The 17380-nt window shown below is 49.2% G+C and overlaps 1 protein-coding gene across 3 annotated transcripts; it reads left to right on the plus strand.

Annotated features, from left to right (window-relative positions):
• Positions 1–1877: 1877 nt before the first annotated feature.
• PIWIL1 (piwi like RNA-mediated gene silencing 1) lies at positions 1878–16013 on the plus strand. 3 transcript variants are annotated; one of them, XM_079322109.1, is made up of 22 exons: positions 1878–1956; positions 2764–2855; positions 3424–3461; positions 3510–3676; positions 3967–4092; positions 4453–4667; positions 5433–5554; positions 6154–6234; positions 6732–6929; positions 7269–7380; positions 8268–8385; positions 8990–9107; positions 9237–9351; positions 10183–10370; positions 10887–10959; positions 11275–11475; positions 11576–11679; positions 12171–12241; positions 12715–12868; positions 13661–13786; positions 14112–14259; positions 14893–16013. In XM_079322109.1, the coding sequence occupies exons 2-22, from the start codon at positions 2781–2783 to the stop codon at positions 15007–15009; spliced, it is 2667 nt and encodes an 888-aa protein (XP_079178235.1). In that variant the 5' UTR covers positions 1878–1956; positions 2764–2780; the 3' UTR covers positions 15010–16013. The 3 variants fall into 3 exon arrangements, with proteins under 3 accessions (XP_079178235.1, XP_079178233.1, XP_079178234.1); XM_079322107.1 differs by having other exon boundaries at positions 3424–3676; XM_079322108.1 differs by having other exon boundaries at positions 1879–1956; positions 2778–2855; positions 3424–3676.
• The last annotated feature ends 1367 nt before the right edge of the window (positions 16014–17380 follow it).

Raw genomic sequence — 17380 nt, forward strand, 5'->3', positions numbered from 1 at the left:
TTATATGTGAATAATGGAAATCACATGCTGAAAGTACTTCAGCTGTCTTCGAGCAGCAGCATCCACACTTTTGTAGTTTGAAAGATCTTCTTTTTAACTTCTGAATCTGGCTTCCCCCGTGGGTTGCTGTGCTGACATAGCAAGCATAAGAAAACTGGCTTTGAGGACAGACTGACAATATAAGTGAAAGAAAAGAGATATTCATATAATATAAGCATTAATATTTACAGTGTTAACACCCACTTCTACCTGGAATAGCAGAGAACAAGAGTTTTAATAGATCTTTTTGTGGTAAGGGTTGTGTTTCACTGTTTATTGTTCCACGTCAGTTCCATTTGTCACTTAAGAAGTCACAATTTCTAAAGACTGATATTTATTTTATTGCTGTGAGATACAGAGCATTAAACACATGCATGTCATGTGCATTAATTGGAAGCACTTTGAAATATTCTAAACGTGTCAATTTTTTTTTTCATGTACTGCATCTGATTGACTTTAAATTTCCCAAAATATATTAATTTGGTGAATGTAGGTACTATGAACACTAATGAGCTCGGGGCCGATAAAAAGGTCAGCGGGGAGTTTCTGGAGTGTGCAGCCCTGGCTCTGACGCTGGGAGTTCTATTCCTTGTTGGATTGCTCCATCTCCTGGCCAAACGGAATTTACTTTTCAGGCAGCGGGCTGGGAGAGATGAGTGAGCGATGTAAGAGAGCAGCGCTGCTAGCGGAGCGCTCCGGACCGCTGCTCCGCGGGACAGGGGACAGCGGGGACAGGGGGGACAGCGGGGACAGGGGGGACAGCGGGGACAGCCCGGGGACAGGGGGGATAGCGGGGACAGCGGGGACAGGGGGGACAGCCCGGGGACAGGGGGTACAGGGGGGACAGCGGGGACAGCCCGGGGATAGCGGGGACAGCCCGGGGACAGGGGGGACAGCGGGGACAGGGGGTACAGGGGGGACAGCCCGGGGACAGCGGGGACAGCCCGGGGACAGCGGGGAGAGCGGGGAGAGCGGGGACAGGGGGGATAGCGGGGACAGCGTGGACAGCCCGGGGACAGCGGGGAGAGCGGGGAGAGCGGGGACAGGGGGGATAGCGGGGACAGCGTGGACAGCCCGGGGATAGCGGGGACAGCCCGGGGACAGCGGGGACAGCCCGGGGACAGCGGGGACAGCGGGGACAGGGGGTATAGCGGGGACAGGGGGGACAGGGGGGACAGCGGGGACAGGGGGGATAGCGGGGACAGCGGGGACAGCGCGGGGACAGCGCGGGGACAGCGGCGACAGCGTAGGGCTCGCACGGAGCGGCGGGGCAGGGCCGGGCGGATCCCCCGAGGGCTCCGGGTGAACCTCCGCCATCCCCGGCAGGCCCCGGTGCAGACCCCGCTATCCACGGGTGCAGACCCCGCTATCCCCGGCCGCTCCCGGTTAGTCCCCGCCATCCCCGGTCGGTCCCGGTTAGTCCCCGCTATCCCCGGTTAGCCCCGGTTAGTCCCCGCTATCCCCGGTCAGTCCCGGTTAGTCCCCGCCATCCCCGGTCGCTCCCGGTTAGTCCCCGCTATCCCCGGTCAGTCCCGGTTAGTCCCCGCTATCCCCGGTCGCTCCCGGTTAGTCCCCGCTATCCCCGGTTAGCCCCGGTTAGTCCCCGCTAACCCCGGTCAGTCCCCGCCTACAAGGGGCGGTGCTGTGAGGGCGGGGCAAGCACCGCCCATCTTCTCCCTTCGGTTCTGTCCGGCAGCGCTCGGCATTACTCGGTAGCGCTCGGCATTACTCGGCAGCACTCGGCATTACTCGGCTGCACTCGGCAGCCAATCGGCGCGGCGGGCGCCTTCCCGCCTCGCCGCGCTGGCGCGTGCCGTGAGGCTCCGCGCTGAGGGCCCGGCGGCGGCTGTGGCGGGCGGCTTGCTGTGTGCGGGCCGGTAGGGGCAGTGTTCCCGTGCGGCCCGAGGGCAGGCTGAGGTGAGGCCGAGGGCTGCTCCGTGGGCGCGGCTGCGGGACAGGCGGGTGGCTCTGGCTGGGGACTTTGGTTCCACAGAGTGCTCGGGGTGGGCAGGGGAGCTCAGGCCCGGCCCTGGGCCTCGGGCCACGAAGGGTGGCTGTGGCCTGTTCCCCGGTGGCTGTGGCCCGGTTCCCGTGGCTGTGGCCCGGTTCCCGTGGCTGTGGCCTGTTCCCCGGTGGCTGTGGCCTGTTCCCCGGTGGCTGTGGCCTGTTCCCCGGTGGCTGTGGCCTGTTCCCCGGTGGCTGTGGCCAGGTCCCCGTGGCTGTGGGGTGGGTGGAGAGCGCGGGCAGGGCTGGGCGGGACGGAGCAGGCTGCAGCTCCGGCCCGTGCTGTGCAGAGCAGTGCCGTGCAGAGCAGTGCCGTGCAGAGCAGTGCCGTGCAGAGCAGTGCCGTGCAGAGCAGTGCTGTGCAGACGGTGCTGTGCAGACAGTGCCGTGCAGAGCAGTGCTGTGCAGACAGTGCTGTGCTCCCGGTGTAAGGTAACATCGCGCTGAGTCGTGTCCCCTGGAAGCCGCGGTATCGGCAGAACGCCCCGGGTTCGGCCGGGCTCTGGCCGCAGCTCCTGCCCTGCTCGCCGCTCTCAGTGACTGACAGCCGCGGTTTGTGCCGTCGCTGCAGTCCCGGCTGAAGGGCTCTGTCGGTGTGCAGGTCCCTGAGCTGCCGGCTCTGCGGGTGGGTGGGCTTTACCGGGCCAGTTAAAGCAGGGCTGCTCATAACATTCATTGGGCTGAGGGTGGCAAGGAGAAGATGGATCACTGATGGTGTAGTTTGCTTCCTTTAGAAAATGACAGGAAGAGCCAGAGCCAGAGGAAGGCCTCCCAGACAGGCACCAGCTCTTCCTGCTGTAGGAGATGCACCTGTAAGTTGGTTTTTCTTCTTAATGAGTGCAACCAGGGTTTGAGATGTCATACCTAACCTACTGCCTATTTTAATATCAGGCAGATGCATTGTATGTTACATGTGTGTAGGCATATATTCTGTTGGGTGTACAGTTAATATAGCTCTATTTTATTAAGGACATTCTATTAAGTTTCCAGTAACATGAGACTGAATTGTAGGATTGCTCATGGCGTAAGGTTGCCGTTCTTCCAGCCATGAGACTTTTTAATATTACTCAATTATAAAAGATGTTTTATGGAATAACTAGTCAGTTACTTGAGGTATCAGAGGGACTGTAGAAAATGAGAAATCAATAAATTTTAGTTAGAGCTTGGAAAGAGGATATTTGCACTGGCAATTAGTTAAATGAATAATAACTTAAAAAATTTCCACACTCCAGTAATTTTAAGTTTCAAGTGTAGAATAAAAACTCAGCTGCTTCCTACAGGAAGAAGAGGGTTTCAGTGTAGGTAGCTCTTGCACTGGAGTGTCTGAATGCTGTCCTTAGTGGATGCTGTGCTGAGGTGGCTGTGTGTTCCATCTGGCAGGTGGAGCAGAGCGTGCCGGGCCAGCTGCGCGGCCGGCGGCAGCCCCAGCAGCAGCAGCAGCTCCCCCAGCAGCTCCAGGTGCCCCAGCAGCAGCAGCAGCTCCCCCAGCAGCTCCAGGTGCCCCAGCAGCAGCTCCAGGTGCCCCAGCAGCAGCTCCAGCAGCTCCATGTCCCTCCAGCACAGGCAGAGGAGCCCGGGGGCCTCGGGCTCCTGCATGGCTGTGGGAACGTCATGCAGAAGAGGAGGCCAGAAGGTCAGAAAGGCTGGGCAATTCAGTGTCCACAGCAGCACCTGTTGGGAGGGGAATGCAGTGAAGACATCCTTTAGACTGTATCTCTTCTTTCTTTTCAAAATGAGATTTATTTCTAAGATTTGAAAGATGTTTGCTACATAGCTAAAGCTTATAATTTCGTGATTACTCTTAAATTTGTCTTTATGCCTTTCAAAACTTAATTTCATTATATATTTTTATTTATTAATATATGATAGTATAGATGTTATTTATAACTTGATTGTGATTCTCCCTTGAATTTTAACCGATAGGATTGCAGGTTTCCTCAGGGCTCCAGGATCTGTGTTTAAGAGACAGAGGTGGCCGTCGCAGGGATTTCCATGACCTTGGGGTGAACACTCGGCAGGCCATGGTGCACGTTCAAGAGTCCAAAACTGGTATGTTCAAATTAGACTCTAGACATACAAGCAATTGGCAATGAAAGATAGTTTGTGTCTGCTCTTAGTCTCCCCTAATGAGGCAATTGAAAAGAATCTTTAAGAGTATATTAGGCCAAGCTAAGAAGTTGTTGCTGGTATCTGAGGATGAGCATGGAGAGTTGTCTGGCAGCTGGAGGCTTTACAGAAGGCTCCACGGCTGGATGAGTGTTGGTAGCAGCGAGCTGTAGCTCTGGGCTGCAGCAGATGCAGAGCCCAGCTGATGTCTGCTCTCTGGGTGCCATGGCTCCCAGAAAGCCCTGGGTGCTGCGGGATGGCTGTGAAGTGGTACCATTCAGTAACTATTGCCTGTGGTTTCAGGCTTTTCGGGGAGGATGATCAAGCTGAGCACCAACCACTTCCGTCTGGCGTCGCGGCCGCAGTGGGCGCTGTTCCAGTACCACGTGGCCTACAGCCCCGAGATGGAGGCGCGGCGCCTGCGCTCGGCGCTGCTCTTCCAGCACGAGGACACCCTGGGCAGGACGCACGCCTTCGACGGCTGCATCCTCTTCCTGCCCCGCAAACTGGACAGCAAGGTACCCCTGGCCTTCTGGCATGGCTTGTGCTGCTTGTTCCTTACAGCTGCCGTGGAGCTGGGCAGCTCGTGTCCCACAGGCAATGTTTACTTGGATTGAATATATTGGTATAAGCTAATTTGTGTAGAAAAATTTGGTAATAAACTTCTGGTTCTAATGCTTAATTTCTGCAGGCTGCAATCATCCTCTGCACAGAGGTGATAGCACAGACAGTATTTCTCCTTTAGTTTCCTTTGCACTTGCATCCTTTTCATACCTTCTTCACACCTGCCTTGTGCTACTCCTTGCTCCACTGCAGCGACTGAGTGTAACCAGTGCTGTTCACTGAGGGGAGAGGAGACCAGAGTGAAGCTGAGTTTGGAAAGGGGGGAAGATGATTTCATTGTGTGTGCTAATCTTTGTCTTTTTGCTTCCCAGTACCTGAATCAGTAGTTAAATATATATTATTTGGAAATATGTTAAGGTTGTTTCCTCAGGCTGGGTCTTTTTCCTGTCACAGTAATGGGTAAGTGTTGTCCCTGCCTTCATCTCGAGTTCAACTGCTCTGGGGGTAGCCCAGTTGTACCCCACAAGTTGTCTTCACCCAGATGAACAGAGTCTTGCAGGTTGTAGTTTGCAGTCCTATGTGAGATCAGTTCCACATTTCAGTAAGTCTTGAATTATTACTTAGAATAAAAATGGCCAAGTCCAGTTTGATATTACTGCAGCAAAATGCAGAGACAGCCCTGTTTGCTCTGTTTTGTTAACCTCATTTCACTTTCTCAGGTTACTGAGCTGTTCAGCAGGACTCGAAATGGGGAGGATGTGAAGATAACAGTCACACTCACTAATGAGTTGCCTCCTACTTCACCTACTTGTCTGCAGTTTTACAACATCATTTTTAGAAGGTTTGCTGTATAAGTTTATAGGAAGTCATTCTGAAAATACCTGGCTTAAGTTTTTCCATTCAGAGGAGCAGGCTACAAGAAATAAGTATTATAAATGTAAATTTTTAAGCCTTTCTGGCTACTGTTACCATGAGGCCAGCCACATCAGGCAGTGCTGTAATGTGCAGGTGTGGTATTTCTGGCCATGGTAGTGTGAGAGGAGTTCATGCTGTTGTAGGCAGTTACAACACCCTCCCCTCCTTTGTGTGTGTGGGTTTGCCTCCTAAAGCAAATTATAGAGCAGGACATTGAACTGGCAATTTCCTCCTTTGTGGCTGTAGTCTTTCCTCTTAGCCTTGGTACCTGGACTGTGGTTCACCTGAGATGGAGCCTGTCTAGCCTGCTGCCTTCAGCTGGTTGCCTGGGCTGGGGGTGGTCATGAACTTCTCACCTGGTGTTGTTAACAAGTGTCCATGAGCTGTATAGATTGAGTTCATGAGAAGTTCATATTTTACATAGATGGGCAGTGAGTGTGTGCATAGGGATTGGACTGTGCATGATGTGATGATGATGATAATCATAGTAACAATGCTCAACTACATCCATTTTTCAATGTCTAGGCTTTTGAAGATGCTGAATTTGCAGCAGATTGGACGCAATTATTACAACCCCAGTGATCCAGTCAGCATCCCTAATCACAGGTTGGTTAGGCAGGAATGCTTGGCTTTCAGAGGGGTGCTGGCTGTCAGGTTGTCCCTGCAGATCCCTGCAGGGTGCCTGCTGCTCCTGGCTGGCCCTGGGCCTGCTGTGCAGGCTGTAGGCTGCAGCTTGCCTGGGGCCATCATGTGGCTGTGGTGCACTCCCTGCCAGTAGTCTGACCTGTACAGCCTGGCTGGTGGGAGGAACTGGGCAGTGTCTGCTGGATAACTGCTGCTCTTATTCTTTTAAAAGTGCCCTGAATACCTACACACTTTGTCTGTGAGATACTTAACAGCATGAAATGGATTCCTTAGCTGACTAAAGATAGCTACCTGTAAAGTGGTTTTGGTTTTGTTGACCTTTAAGAGCTTGTTTATATTTGGATAATGGTTTCTTTGTGCCATCACTGCTCTCTGGTGTGTGTGAGCATGGGCAGGAATAAGGAGTGAAATCAGGATGCTCTAAGCACACTAAGATTCTGGGTGTTCTCCTTTGCCAGGCTGATGGTGTGGCTGGGCTTCACAAGTTCCATCCTGCAGTATGAGGAGAACATCATGCTGTGTGCAGACGTGAGCCACAAGGTTCTGCGTGAGGAGACAGTGCTGGACACTATGCACAGCCTTCACTCCCAGGTTGGGGAGGAGAGATTCAGAGATGCCTGTGCTAAAGAGCTGATTGGTTTAATTGTTCTCACAAAGTAAGTCTTTTTGCACTCTTGTCATCTTGGAGAGCTCTTGATGCTCCATGTCCTGAAGTATGCAGTAAAGCATCAGCCTGAGAATGCTGTCATTGTCACACTAGCACACTGATCAAGGTGACAGCATTTGCAAAAGCAGCAAGTACATACCCACTGGGTTTCTTCTGGTTTTATTGCTGTTCAACAATTGAGTGCCTGTATTTGAAAACTTGAAGTTATTACTTCTGAAATGAGCAAAACTTGCAGCTTGCATGAGTATTGAAATTATCTTTGTCGTCCCACAGTTGTATTTCTATTTGAGTTAAGATTTAAACAAAAAGTGATGAAATGTTTATGTAGGTACAATAACAGAACGTACAGAATTGATGACATTGACTGGGATAACAATCCAAAGGGTACCTTTAGAAAATCAGATGGTTCTGAGATGAGCTTTGTGGAGTACTACAAAAAGGTATGAAAACTTCACTGTGTGTTTTTTGCTTTAACTTGGAATGTTCAGTCATTGTACAGGTTTAGTTAGGATGCATGGATTTGTAATTCATAGTATTTTTAGCAACTTTGTTCAAAGGACACTGTGTAATATGAGATCAGCAGTAGCCTGCACAGCAGGGTTTGGTGGGAGTAGTGCATCCATGAGTCAGGCAGAAAGGCCAGGAGGGCTGCAGGAGGATGGGTGAGGATGAGCATGGAGCTCTGGGGAAACTCCAACAAGGAAGCTTGGGGAAGGTGGAAGCAGGGCCAGGTGATGTGGGAGGAACACAGATACATTGCCACAGCATGAGGGCTGAGGTGGGGAAAGCCAAGACCTCTGGAACTGTGTGTCTGTCACAGCCTGAGCATTGAGGCCTCCCCTGTAATTGCCAGGGCTTTCTGCATGCCAGGTTCAGCTGGAGCAGGATGGAACTCAAGGTTAGGGGAAGGTTCAATTTCAGGAGCTTCACTTGGCAGTCTTGTTTGATTCTTGTGATTTCTTAACTTGCTCTGTAGGGCAGGAGCTCTGTCCATTGCTGAGCTGGAAGGAGCTCCCCAGTATTGAGTTAGCCCAGGTGATAATGCCTCAAGCCAGGCACGAGCTTTGTTTCTCCTGTCTCTTGCACCCCAGTAGTGTGATGGCACCAGTTGAGAGAATAGGGCTTCCCTGCCTGGCCTTTTCTGACAAAACCAGTTCTTCTGAGGTGTGCTAATTGAAAAAGGTTACTAGTTGCTTTTGGTTTTGTTTGTTTTAGGAACAATACTGGTTTTCTAAAGTGAGCTTTATTATTCAGAAATAATAATGTTTGTTATAAACAACTTGTTTGTGATGAGTAAATTAACATGCAATCTGCATTTCTGATACAGCAATATAACATAGAAATTAGTGATTGGATGCAGCCTGTCCTGATCAGCCAGATGAAGAAGAGGAGAGGGAACATACAAGGATCTGTGGCTCTGATTCCAGAGCTGTGCTCCCTAACAGGTACTGTAGTATTTTCCCATATCAAAGCATCTGTCAAACCATAATGCCTACTGAAAGAGGTATTCTGACAGCAGCTTTCTGCCAGGTTCAGGAGAGCTCTTTTGGTTGTATAAATGAGTTTAGGAGCACCTTTTGTAGCTAAGAGATTGGATATTTCAATGGGACTGGAAAGTTCCAGGGGGTTTGTTGTTGCATAGTGTTTAGGCATGGTGTTCAACATCTGATAACTGTAGAGTTTTGGTAGTAGAACTTCTGTTGAAAAAGAGCAATTCACTAGAAATTGATGATAATTTTGTAGGATACATAAAAGCATGTTTTGCACTGAGCTACTCACTTTGCACTAGCAGTACCTATCCATCTCAGCACTGTTCTGTTTTGATTTGAAAACAGAACTGAAGAGCTGCAGTGCCTTGTGTGGTTTGTTCTCAAGTGCAAAACTGGATTATTTTTCTGTGCCAATGGGGATGTATGTGCAGGAATTAACTGAAGACTGGCAGCTACTGCCAGCACTTGCTGTGCCTGCAGGAGCTGCAGCTGGTGAGCTGCAGGTTGAGTGCTGCTGGTCCTTGCTGTTGTCTGAGTGTGCAGGGCTTTGCTGTTGCAGGGCTGACGGACAAGATGCGCAGTGATTTCAATATGATGAAGGACCTGGCCATCCACACCCGGCTGCCGCCCGAGCAGCGGCAGCGCGAGCTGGGGAGGCTGCTGACCTACATCCAAAAGTATGGCACTCACTGTCCTCTGTTCTGGCTCACAAACTGCTGGCAACAAAACACAAATCTTACTGCTGTTAAAAAAGTCAGCAGGAACAAATGTCTTATGTTGTTAATTCAAATCTTGTTTTTAAACAGGGATGACAATGTTCAGAAGGAGCTCCGAAACTGGGGTTTAAGCTTTGATTATAAATCAGTGTCCTTCACAGGAAGAGTTGTTCAAGGAGAAAAGATCTTTCAATCAGGAACCATGGTAAATAATACATAAACTTCTACAATCTTCTGGGTGTCTCACTGATGAAACAAGTTCTTAAGGAAGGAAATGGTACTTTTTGGTTGATAAGTGAAGGATAAAGAGTGAAAGCATTATACATAACTCTTTGTCCAAGTGGAGACCTGTAAATTTTTTAAACTGTTGCTGAGTTGTGGTTAGAAACCCTTGAAAGCACTGATTTACAGGAGTTTTGTCCTTGCAAAACAATCCTAGTCAGATACCCAGACTAGGAGACCAGGGATGTTTCTCATGAGTTTCCACCTATTAACAAGGTTCCAGGGCTTTCAGACAAAAAGCATGAATGATTTCAGTTCTGTAGCTAGAACAGACAGTGGATGTTCAGCCACAGGTAGGGTGGCCTGTATGAATAATGTGGGTTTGAATGAAGTTAGAACTTGCTGTGAATGTGGAATATGTTGAATGAAGTCAGATCTTGCTGTAAACACAGGTTTGGACGAAGTGAGCTCTTGCTGTAGATGTGGAATATCGTGGTTGAAGCGAGCTCTTGCTGTGAATGTGGAATATTGTGAATGAAGCTTTTTGTGGTTGAAGAGCCTGTGCTGTAATGTGGAATAGCATGTTGGAGAGCCCTTGCTGTAATGTGGAATAGCATGGTTGTAGTGAGCTCTTGCTGTAGATGTTGGTTTGAATGAAGTGAGCCCTTGCTGTAATGTGGATACATGTTGAAAAGCCTTTGCTGTAATGGGGTACCTGTTGCAAAGCCCCTGCTCTAATGGGTACACGTTGCAAAGCCCTTACTCCAATGGGCACACGTTGGAGCCCCCTGCTGAGAGCCCTGCTGTGTCGCAGTTCGAGTACAACCCGCAGTTTGCGGACTGGACCAAGGAGACGCGGGGCGTGCCGCTGATCCGCGCCGTGCCCATGGACAGCTGGCTGCTCCTCTACACGCGCCGCAACTACGACGTGGCCAACACGCTGCTGCAGAGCCTCTTCAAGGTGGCCCCGTCCATGGGCATCCGCATCAGCAAGCCCAGCATGTGAGTGCCAGCAGCTGCGATGGCTGCCCTCTGAGGGGGGAGGCTGTGCCACTCGGCCAGGGGCTGGGCGGGCTGCAGCACAGCACACCTGCTGTCACTGCACTCTCTTCAGTTCTCTGTCTTGAGTAGCTTTTCTCACTGTACTGCTGTTTCTGAGAGCTTTTCATGTGCCCAAACTAAGAAGTATCAGACAGTTGTTGAGCAGAGCCTTCTCTAAGGAGTATTTTCTGCTGACTTAGGATGATATGTTCTGGTTCTGTCTGATCTGTTCTCCTTGCAGGTATCCTCCCTGGAGTACCTGTACTCCACTTTTATTTTGAGTTTCTTTGTGTTAGGAAGTCTGAGTTTGGAGGTGATTCCTTTTAATCTTGAGATGTGTGAAAGTTGTAAGTTTGTTAATAGCTGTAAATGACATTTCATACACTTTTGATGCATAATGAGCTTTTATGGTTTTGCTGAAGTTTCAACAGCTGTTAGTTGTTTTTTTCTGTAAGCATTTTCTCTATTTCTTTTCAGGATTGAAGTAGATGACAGAACAGAAACTTATTTAAGGGTTTTACAGCAAAGGGTTACCCCTGACACAAACATAGTATGTATTTCAATCCATAATTTCAAGTCCTGTATATCTCTTTAACTGGTGTTTAGTCGTGTTTGCTCTCAGAAATGCAAATCTGGGCTTCTGAGAATCCCCCTGCTCATCCTCCTGCAAACCTAACACTGACCATGGGTTTCTTCTGGGTAAGAGCCTTTGGTTCTGAAGTACAGACACTGACACTTTGTACTTTTCTTGCACTCAACATTTGAATGTTTCCCTTGAGCATAAGCAGTTTTTCTTAAAGAACTCTTTAAGTGCTGTGTAACTCTGAGAATGCAGCATCTTACAAAGACTCTTTTTTCTTCGAAGGTAGTTTGTATTTTGTCCAGTGCCCGAAAGGATAAGTACGATGCCATCAAGAAGTACTTGTGTACAGACTGTCCCATCCCCAGCCAGTGCGTGCTGGCTCGCACTTTGAGCAAACCACAGACCATCATGACAGTAGCCACGAAAATTGCCTTGCAAATGAACTGTAAAATGGGTGGAGAGCTCTGGAGTGTGGAGATCCCTGTAAGTGTTTCCTTATAAGTGGCAGCTCCTCCTGACTGGGCTTTGCTGCACAGCAGGCCGGTGTGCAGGGAGGGCCCGTGCTGAGGGTGTTGCTTTGCAGCTGAAGCAGGTGATGATTGTGGGCATTGACTGTTACCATGACACCGTCTCGGGGAAGCAATCCATCGCGGGCTTTGTGGCCAGCCTGAACCAGCCTGTGACTCGGTAAGAGCAGTGCTAAAGGCAGAAACACCCAGGGCACTGAAAAACAGCCTTTCCTTGCACTGAAGAGCAGATCCAAGGTGGTGGTCTGTTGGGAAATTCAGAATTGCTTTGCTGTAATGGTTAATAAGAAATATATCGTGATATTTTCCCTGCATCCCTCAAAGGAGTGGCCTTGTCCTTTTCCCACATTGCTTGAGAGAGGGGTCAAGTGCTGGGGACAGGGCTGGGATGAGTAGAGGGCATCAGGGTGACAGCTTCTTCCCCCTTTTGAGTTGATTTGTGTGAAAGGCTTTCCTTGCTTCAGAAGAACCTTAAGTCATGCTACAGCACTTTTACCACAGGGAGAATATTCTCATAGACCCCCAACTCTTTCTTGGCTGCATTAGCCCACAACACCCATAAAGACTAAGTGCTCATGGGCATTTTAAAAATAACTTCATTGCACTGAGCCTGGGAAATGCTCTGAAGGTCTCTGATTTTGTTCTTCACAGGTGGTTCTCCCGCTGTGTTGTTCAGAGTCGTGGGCAAGAACTTGTGGATGGAATCAAAGCCTGCTTACAAAGTAAGGGAAGGGAAGGGGTTCTGCTCTTGTGGAGCCAGATCTAAGAACTGACAATCCAGCTTCCTCAAACCCTGCTGCCCTGAGGGGAGCTGTTGCCAGCCTGCACTGGGATAGCAGCAGATGAAGCATTCTGTTATAAATACTGCTGAAAATGGACAGCATTTTGTGTAAACCTTTCACTGATTCCCACAGCTCTTTGCAATAATTAAAAACTCCTTAGTGCACTTCCAAGGGTGCTTGAAGGGAGGGTGATTTCAAGGAGGACAGCTCCTGCTAGGGGAGTCCAGCAGAGCAGGTGTGAGCTTGGGTCCTTTCTCTTTGTGTGGGTGCCAGAGCTCTTCCTGCAGGCTGTTTGTGTAGCATGGTGCTGACCCATTTCACCTTCCTGCTGTTTCTCTAGGAATAAAAATCCATTTTTGACTCTGAATGAATTGTCATTGCAACTGATGGCTTTTACTGTTTTTCTTTGGAAGCTGCTCTGAGGAACTGGTCTAAGTGGAATAAGTGTTTGCCCTCTCGCATCTTTGTGTATCGTGATGGTGTTGGAGATGGACAGCTCAATGCTTTGGTTAATTATGAAGTGCCTCAATTTCTGGATTGCTTGAAGAGTATTGGTACTGACTACAGGTAAATCTGTTTCTACCAACCCTTTTTACACTGCAGAGAAATGAACACTGGGCTACAAAATGAGGCTATGGATGAAGACTGTGTTGTCTTCCCATCCTTACTGATTTTCACCTGAGTTTACATAACTGCCTTTCTGATGATTATTTACCTGATTTCAGATAGTTGTAATGTAATAGGAAAGTTCTTAGTTCATGCCCACACAGCTGCCATACATGTGTGTGCACATCCACTCTTGATGGATGTGATAATTTACTTTTGTCCCACTGGTTGGTCATAGCCTGACTGTTGCATTCTGGTAAGGCCATTTTATTCCTTTCACTTCTTAAAGGAAGTTGTCCAGTCTCTTACATTTTCCACATTCTGCTTTGAAACTTGCCAACTGCAGTGACTTAATCTGCTCTGAAAACTCAAAATATTTCTTTACACTGCAGGCAAGCAGAGCAATTGAAGTGCTCAGTTCTTCTGTTTAGCTTTTGTTAATGGCTTTACCAAAAATACTGTTAAGACACAGTGTTTTGTATAGGAAACAATGGGGTAGAGAGTAGAAATCCAATTTTTATTTAGAAGATCCCTTTTTGGTCCATTTTCTACATCTCAGAGAAGTTAAGGAAAGTTGGATAGGTGAAAAATAACGAGTGTTGTAACAACGTTGTGAACAATCTGTTGTTTAATCTGAGTCAGTAAAGACTCGTATGTGAATTGAATGCCCTGGAACTCCAGCAGATCTCCTCCTGCAATACTCTGAGTGCAGTTTTCCAGGAGAGGATTGTTTTTTGCCTTTTCCTTTCTCAGCCCACGACTCACAGTGATTGTGGTGAAGAAGCGAGTGGGTGCCAGGTTCTTTGCAGAGGTTGGTGGAGGACTCAGGAACCCACCCCCTGGGACTGTTGTTGATACAGTGGTGACCAGACCAGAGTGGTGAGTTCCTGCACAGGTAACACTTGCTGCTCTTGCCAGCAGCCTGGCCAGAAAGGAGATGCATGCAGCATTCCATGGAGTGTTCACTACCTCCCACACTTGTGTGCCTGGGGGGCTGGAGTCAGTGAGCAGTGTAAGCTGAGAACTGCGGGTGGTGATCAGGTCTCCTTGCAGACACACAGCAAGCCTTGTGGCCAAAGCCTGGGCATCCTCTGGGGTTTACTCAGTGAACACAAAGTGACTGGAGGACAGCAGGGCAGATCCAGGGGGACTGGCACGTTTCAGAGGCAGGAGCCCCTGGTGCAGCATGGTTCCCTCCGTGCAGGTACGATTTCTTCATCGTGAGCCAGACGGTGAAGAACGGCTGCGTGGCGCCCACGCACTACAACGTGGTGTACGACACCAGCCAGCTGAAACCCGACCACGTGCAGCGCCTCACATACAAACTCTGCCACATGTACTACAACTGGTCGGTGAGTCGGGCTGCAGGGGATGGGAGGGACACATGGCAGGGACCAGGAGGGACACACGGCAGGGACACATGGCAGGGACACACGGCAGGGGCTCCAGAGCACCCCCGGGGCTGGGCACTGCAGGGCTTGGGGACCTCCTGGTTTTATTCTTCAATACCTGGTGGGAGTACTGCCCCCAGATTCTGTGTCAGAAGCCAGACTCGTTCTTACCTGCAGAAATACCTGCTTAGTGGAGGTGGAGCTGTGTTGTGTGCTGAGGCCTCTGCTGCACACCCAGCTCAGCACACACTCAGCCCTGCCCGAGGGTGCTCCAGCTCTGTCATTCAGCAGCCAGAAAAACCAGACACAGCTGAGCCCATGGCCACCTTCTGCAAGGGCCAGCACTGACTGGGAACCTGTGACAGGTGTCAAGAGGGCACTGCAGTTGGGAAATTAGGGTTTTTTTTCATCTGTTCTTCCATTGTGTTGGGTGTATGTAAAGTTATTTTCACAAATCAGCATAAACAACAGGGAATACAAATTTTTCAAGTATGCAGACTTTGCAGGTCCAGGGGTCTTTGTTACAGTGAATGCATGTTTATTTAAATTACTTGAAAATAACTGCCTTTTTTTTTCCTTTTTCCTTTTCTGCAGGGTATTATCAGAGTACCTGCTCCTTGCCAATATGCTCATAAATTGGCTTTCCTTGTTGGTCAGAGTATTCACAGAGAACCAAACCTGATGCTTTCAGACAGACTGTACTACCTTTGAAGCTGAGTGCCAGCCAAACACAAGAGTGTAGTTCCTGTCTAGGGAATGTGGAATTGTCTGGGCTTTTGGTTTAGTTTTGCCTTTTCATAAGAGATATGCACAGGAGATGTGCAGTTGTGGAAATAATTTTCTTTTCATTGTACCAGGGAAAAGCTTGAGGTGGCTGATTTGCATTTTGAACAGGTGTCTGCTTGCTACAATAACTACACACATTTTTATGATTTTTGATACTTCTTTACTGAAGTTTTTCTGTGATTCTTCCCAGGTTATTGGTTGTTCTTATTTGCATTTTGAAGAGCCTTACACAGCATTGCTTCTTGCATGAGAGAGTTATGCAGGCCAGAATCCAGACTCTTCCAGCTAGTACTTTACCCTTCTAATTTTCAAAATGCTTCAGTATTGTTGATTCCTTGTTTTTCTTGGCTGTTAAAATGAGGGCCAGATTTGTCTCCTGAGCTGTTCCATACCTTACAGGGAGGTGACCAGATGCTCTTGGTTCCCAAGGCTTTGTTTTAAGAACCTCTGGAAGGGTTGTTGACATTGTGAGGGGTTTGCAAAGCAGCCCCAAAGTGTGCAGGGAGCGAGTGGGGCTGTGCCAGCTGAGGGAGGAGGGTGCTGTGTGTGCAGCTGCCCCGGGCTCTGCACTGCAGCAGGGCTGGCTGTGCCTGTGCTGCTGCTCTGCAGCCCCAGGCACTGCCCTGCACAGGGCTCCAGGCAGCTGCAGGGCTGCAGCAATTCCACCAGGAGCAGCAGTGCTCAGGCAGCCTGGGGCTCTCTGCTGCTTGGTTCAAGCTGTGGGCAGCAGCCCTGCTGTTCGTGTCTGAGGTTTTCACTGGTCTCTGTTCTGCAGCCCAGTTTCTGGGGATGGAGGTTGGTTTCAGATTTTTGCAGCAGCAGAGTCATGCTACTGCACGTGCAGAAATTCAGATTAGTGCTGGTTTTCTTAACCACCTTATTGTGAACCTTGTTGCTTTTCTTTGAGAGATTTAATAAAGTTGTTGCTGCATCCTTGCTCACTGAGCCTGGTCTGTGTATTTTGTACTTCACCCCTGGGTTTGGGCACAGATGGGACAATTGCTGGAGTAACTCTGCAACCCTTTTTTACCTCTGGGAAGCTCCTGCAGTCTTGCAGCTGGAGAAGCCTTTCTTTATTCTGCAGCAAACTTGAGAAGCCAGGGACAGAAAAAAGGCTGACACAAGAAGCCAGAAGCTGACACAGTGGATTTATGAAACATACTGCACTCTACAAAATATCAAATTATTTATTTATATAAAATATAATACACAACAATTGTACACATGCACACACCCACACAGTACTTTACCACAACTGTAGGCCAGTTATTTTCATTAATTAAATGTTAGAATCTAGCACACAGTATTTTACAGTAATTTACACTGTTATCTGAAGACACAATGGGGAAGCTTTGATCATTCATTTATAAACCTTCCATAAATTACAAAAAGAAAGGCAGTCTGAAAAGTATGTATAAACAGTAAAAACAATTTACAAATGGACAAGAATTACAAAATAGTAACAGCCAATGACTGCCATCGGTGTGTGGGGTGTTTTTGTGAAATGCCAATATTGCAGTTGGGTTTGTGGAGCTGTGCTGGACACACTTTGTCCTTTCCCTGTGCTTCAGCCCCAGCTGGCAGCAGCAGGGAAATGCCTTTAAGCCAGCACTGAACCTGACAGAAACAACGGGGGAGAGAGGGGGAGAGAACGGGCCCAGGAGCCCAGAACGAGCTGGGGGTGAGCCTGGGACTGCGAGTGCCTGAGGCAGGGCAGGGACAGGGACAGTGACACGGCAGTGACACGGCAGTGACAGTGACACGGCAGTGACACAGCAGTGACACAGCAGTGACACAGCAGTGACAGTGACACGGCAGTGACAGTGACACAGCAGTGACAGTCACACAGCAGTGACAGTGACACAGCAGTGACACAGCAGTGACACAGCAGTGACAGTGACACGGCAGTGACAGTGACACAGCAGTGACAGTCACACAGCAGTGACAGTGACACAGCAGTGACAGTGACACGGCAGTGACACAGCAGTGACACAGCAGTGACACAGCAGTGACAGTGACACGGCAGTGACAGTGACACAGCAGTGACAGTCACACAGCAGTGACAGTGACACAGCAGTGACACAGCAGTGACACAGCAGTGACAGTGACACGGCAGTGACAGTGACACAGCAGTGACAGTCACACAGCAGTGACAGTGACACAGCAGTGACACGGCAGTGACAGTGACACGGCAGTGACAGTCACACAGCAGTGACAGTCACACAGCAGTGACACAGCAGTGACAGTGACACAGCAGTGACAGTCACACAGCAGTGACACAGCAGTGACAGTCACA

This window comes from Erithacus rubecula (assembly GCF_903797595.1).
Source record: "Erithacus rubecula genome assembly, chromosome: 19".
NCBI lineage: Eukaryota > Metazoa > Chordata > Aves > Passeriformes > Muscicapidae > Erithacus > Erithacus rubecula.

Bases quoted from the DNA above. Each gene is read 5' to 3' on its own strand.
- PIWIL1 (XM_079322107.1), top strand. From the start codon at position 2,781: ATGACAGGAAGAGCCAGAGCCAGAGGAAGGCCTCCCAGACAGGCACCA. The intron at 2,856-3,423 runs GTAAGTTGGTTT...TCCATCTGGCAG, and splicing joins CTGCTGTAGGAGATGCACCT to GTGGAGCAGAGCGTGCCGGG. The intron at 6,930-7,268 runs GTAAGTCTTTTT...ATGTTTATGTAG, and splicing joins GGTTTAATTGTTCTCACAAA to GTACAATAACAGAACGTACA.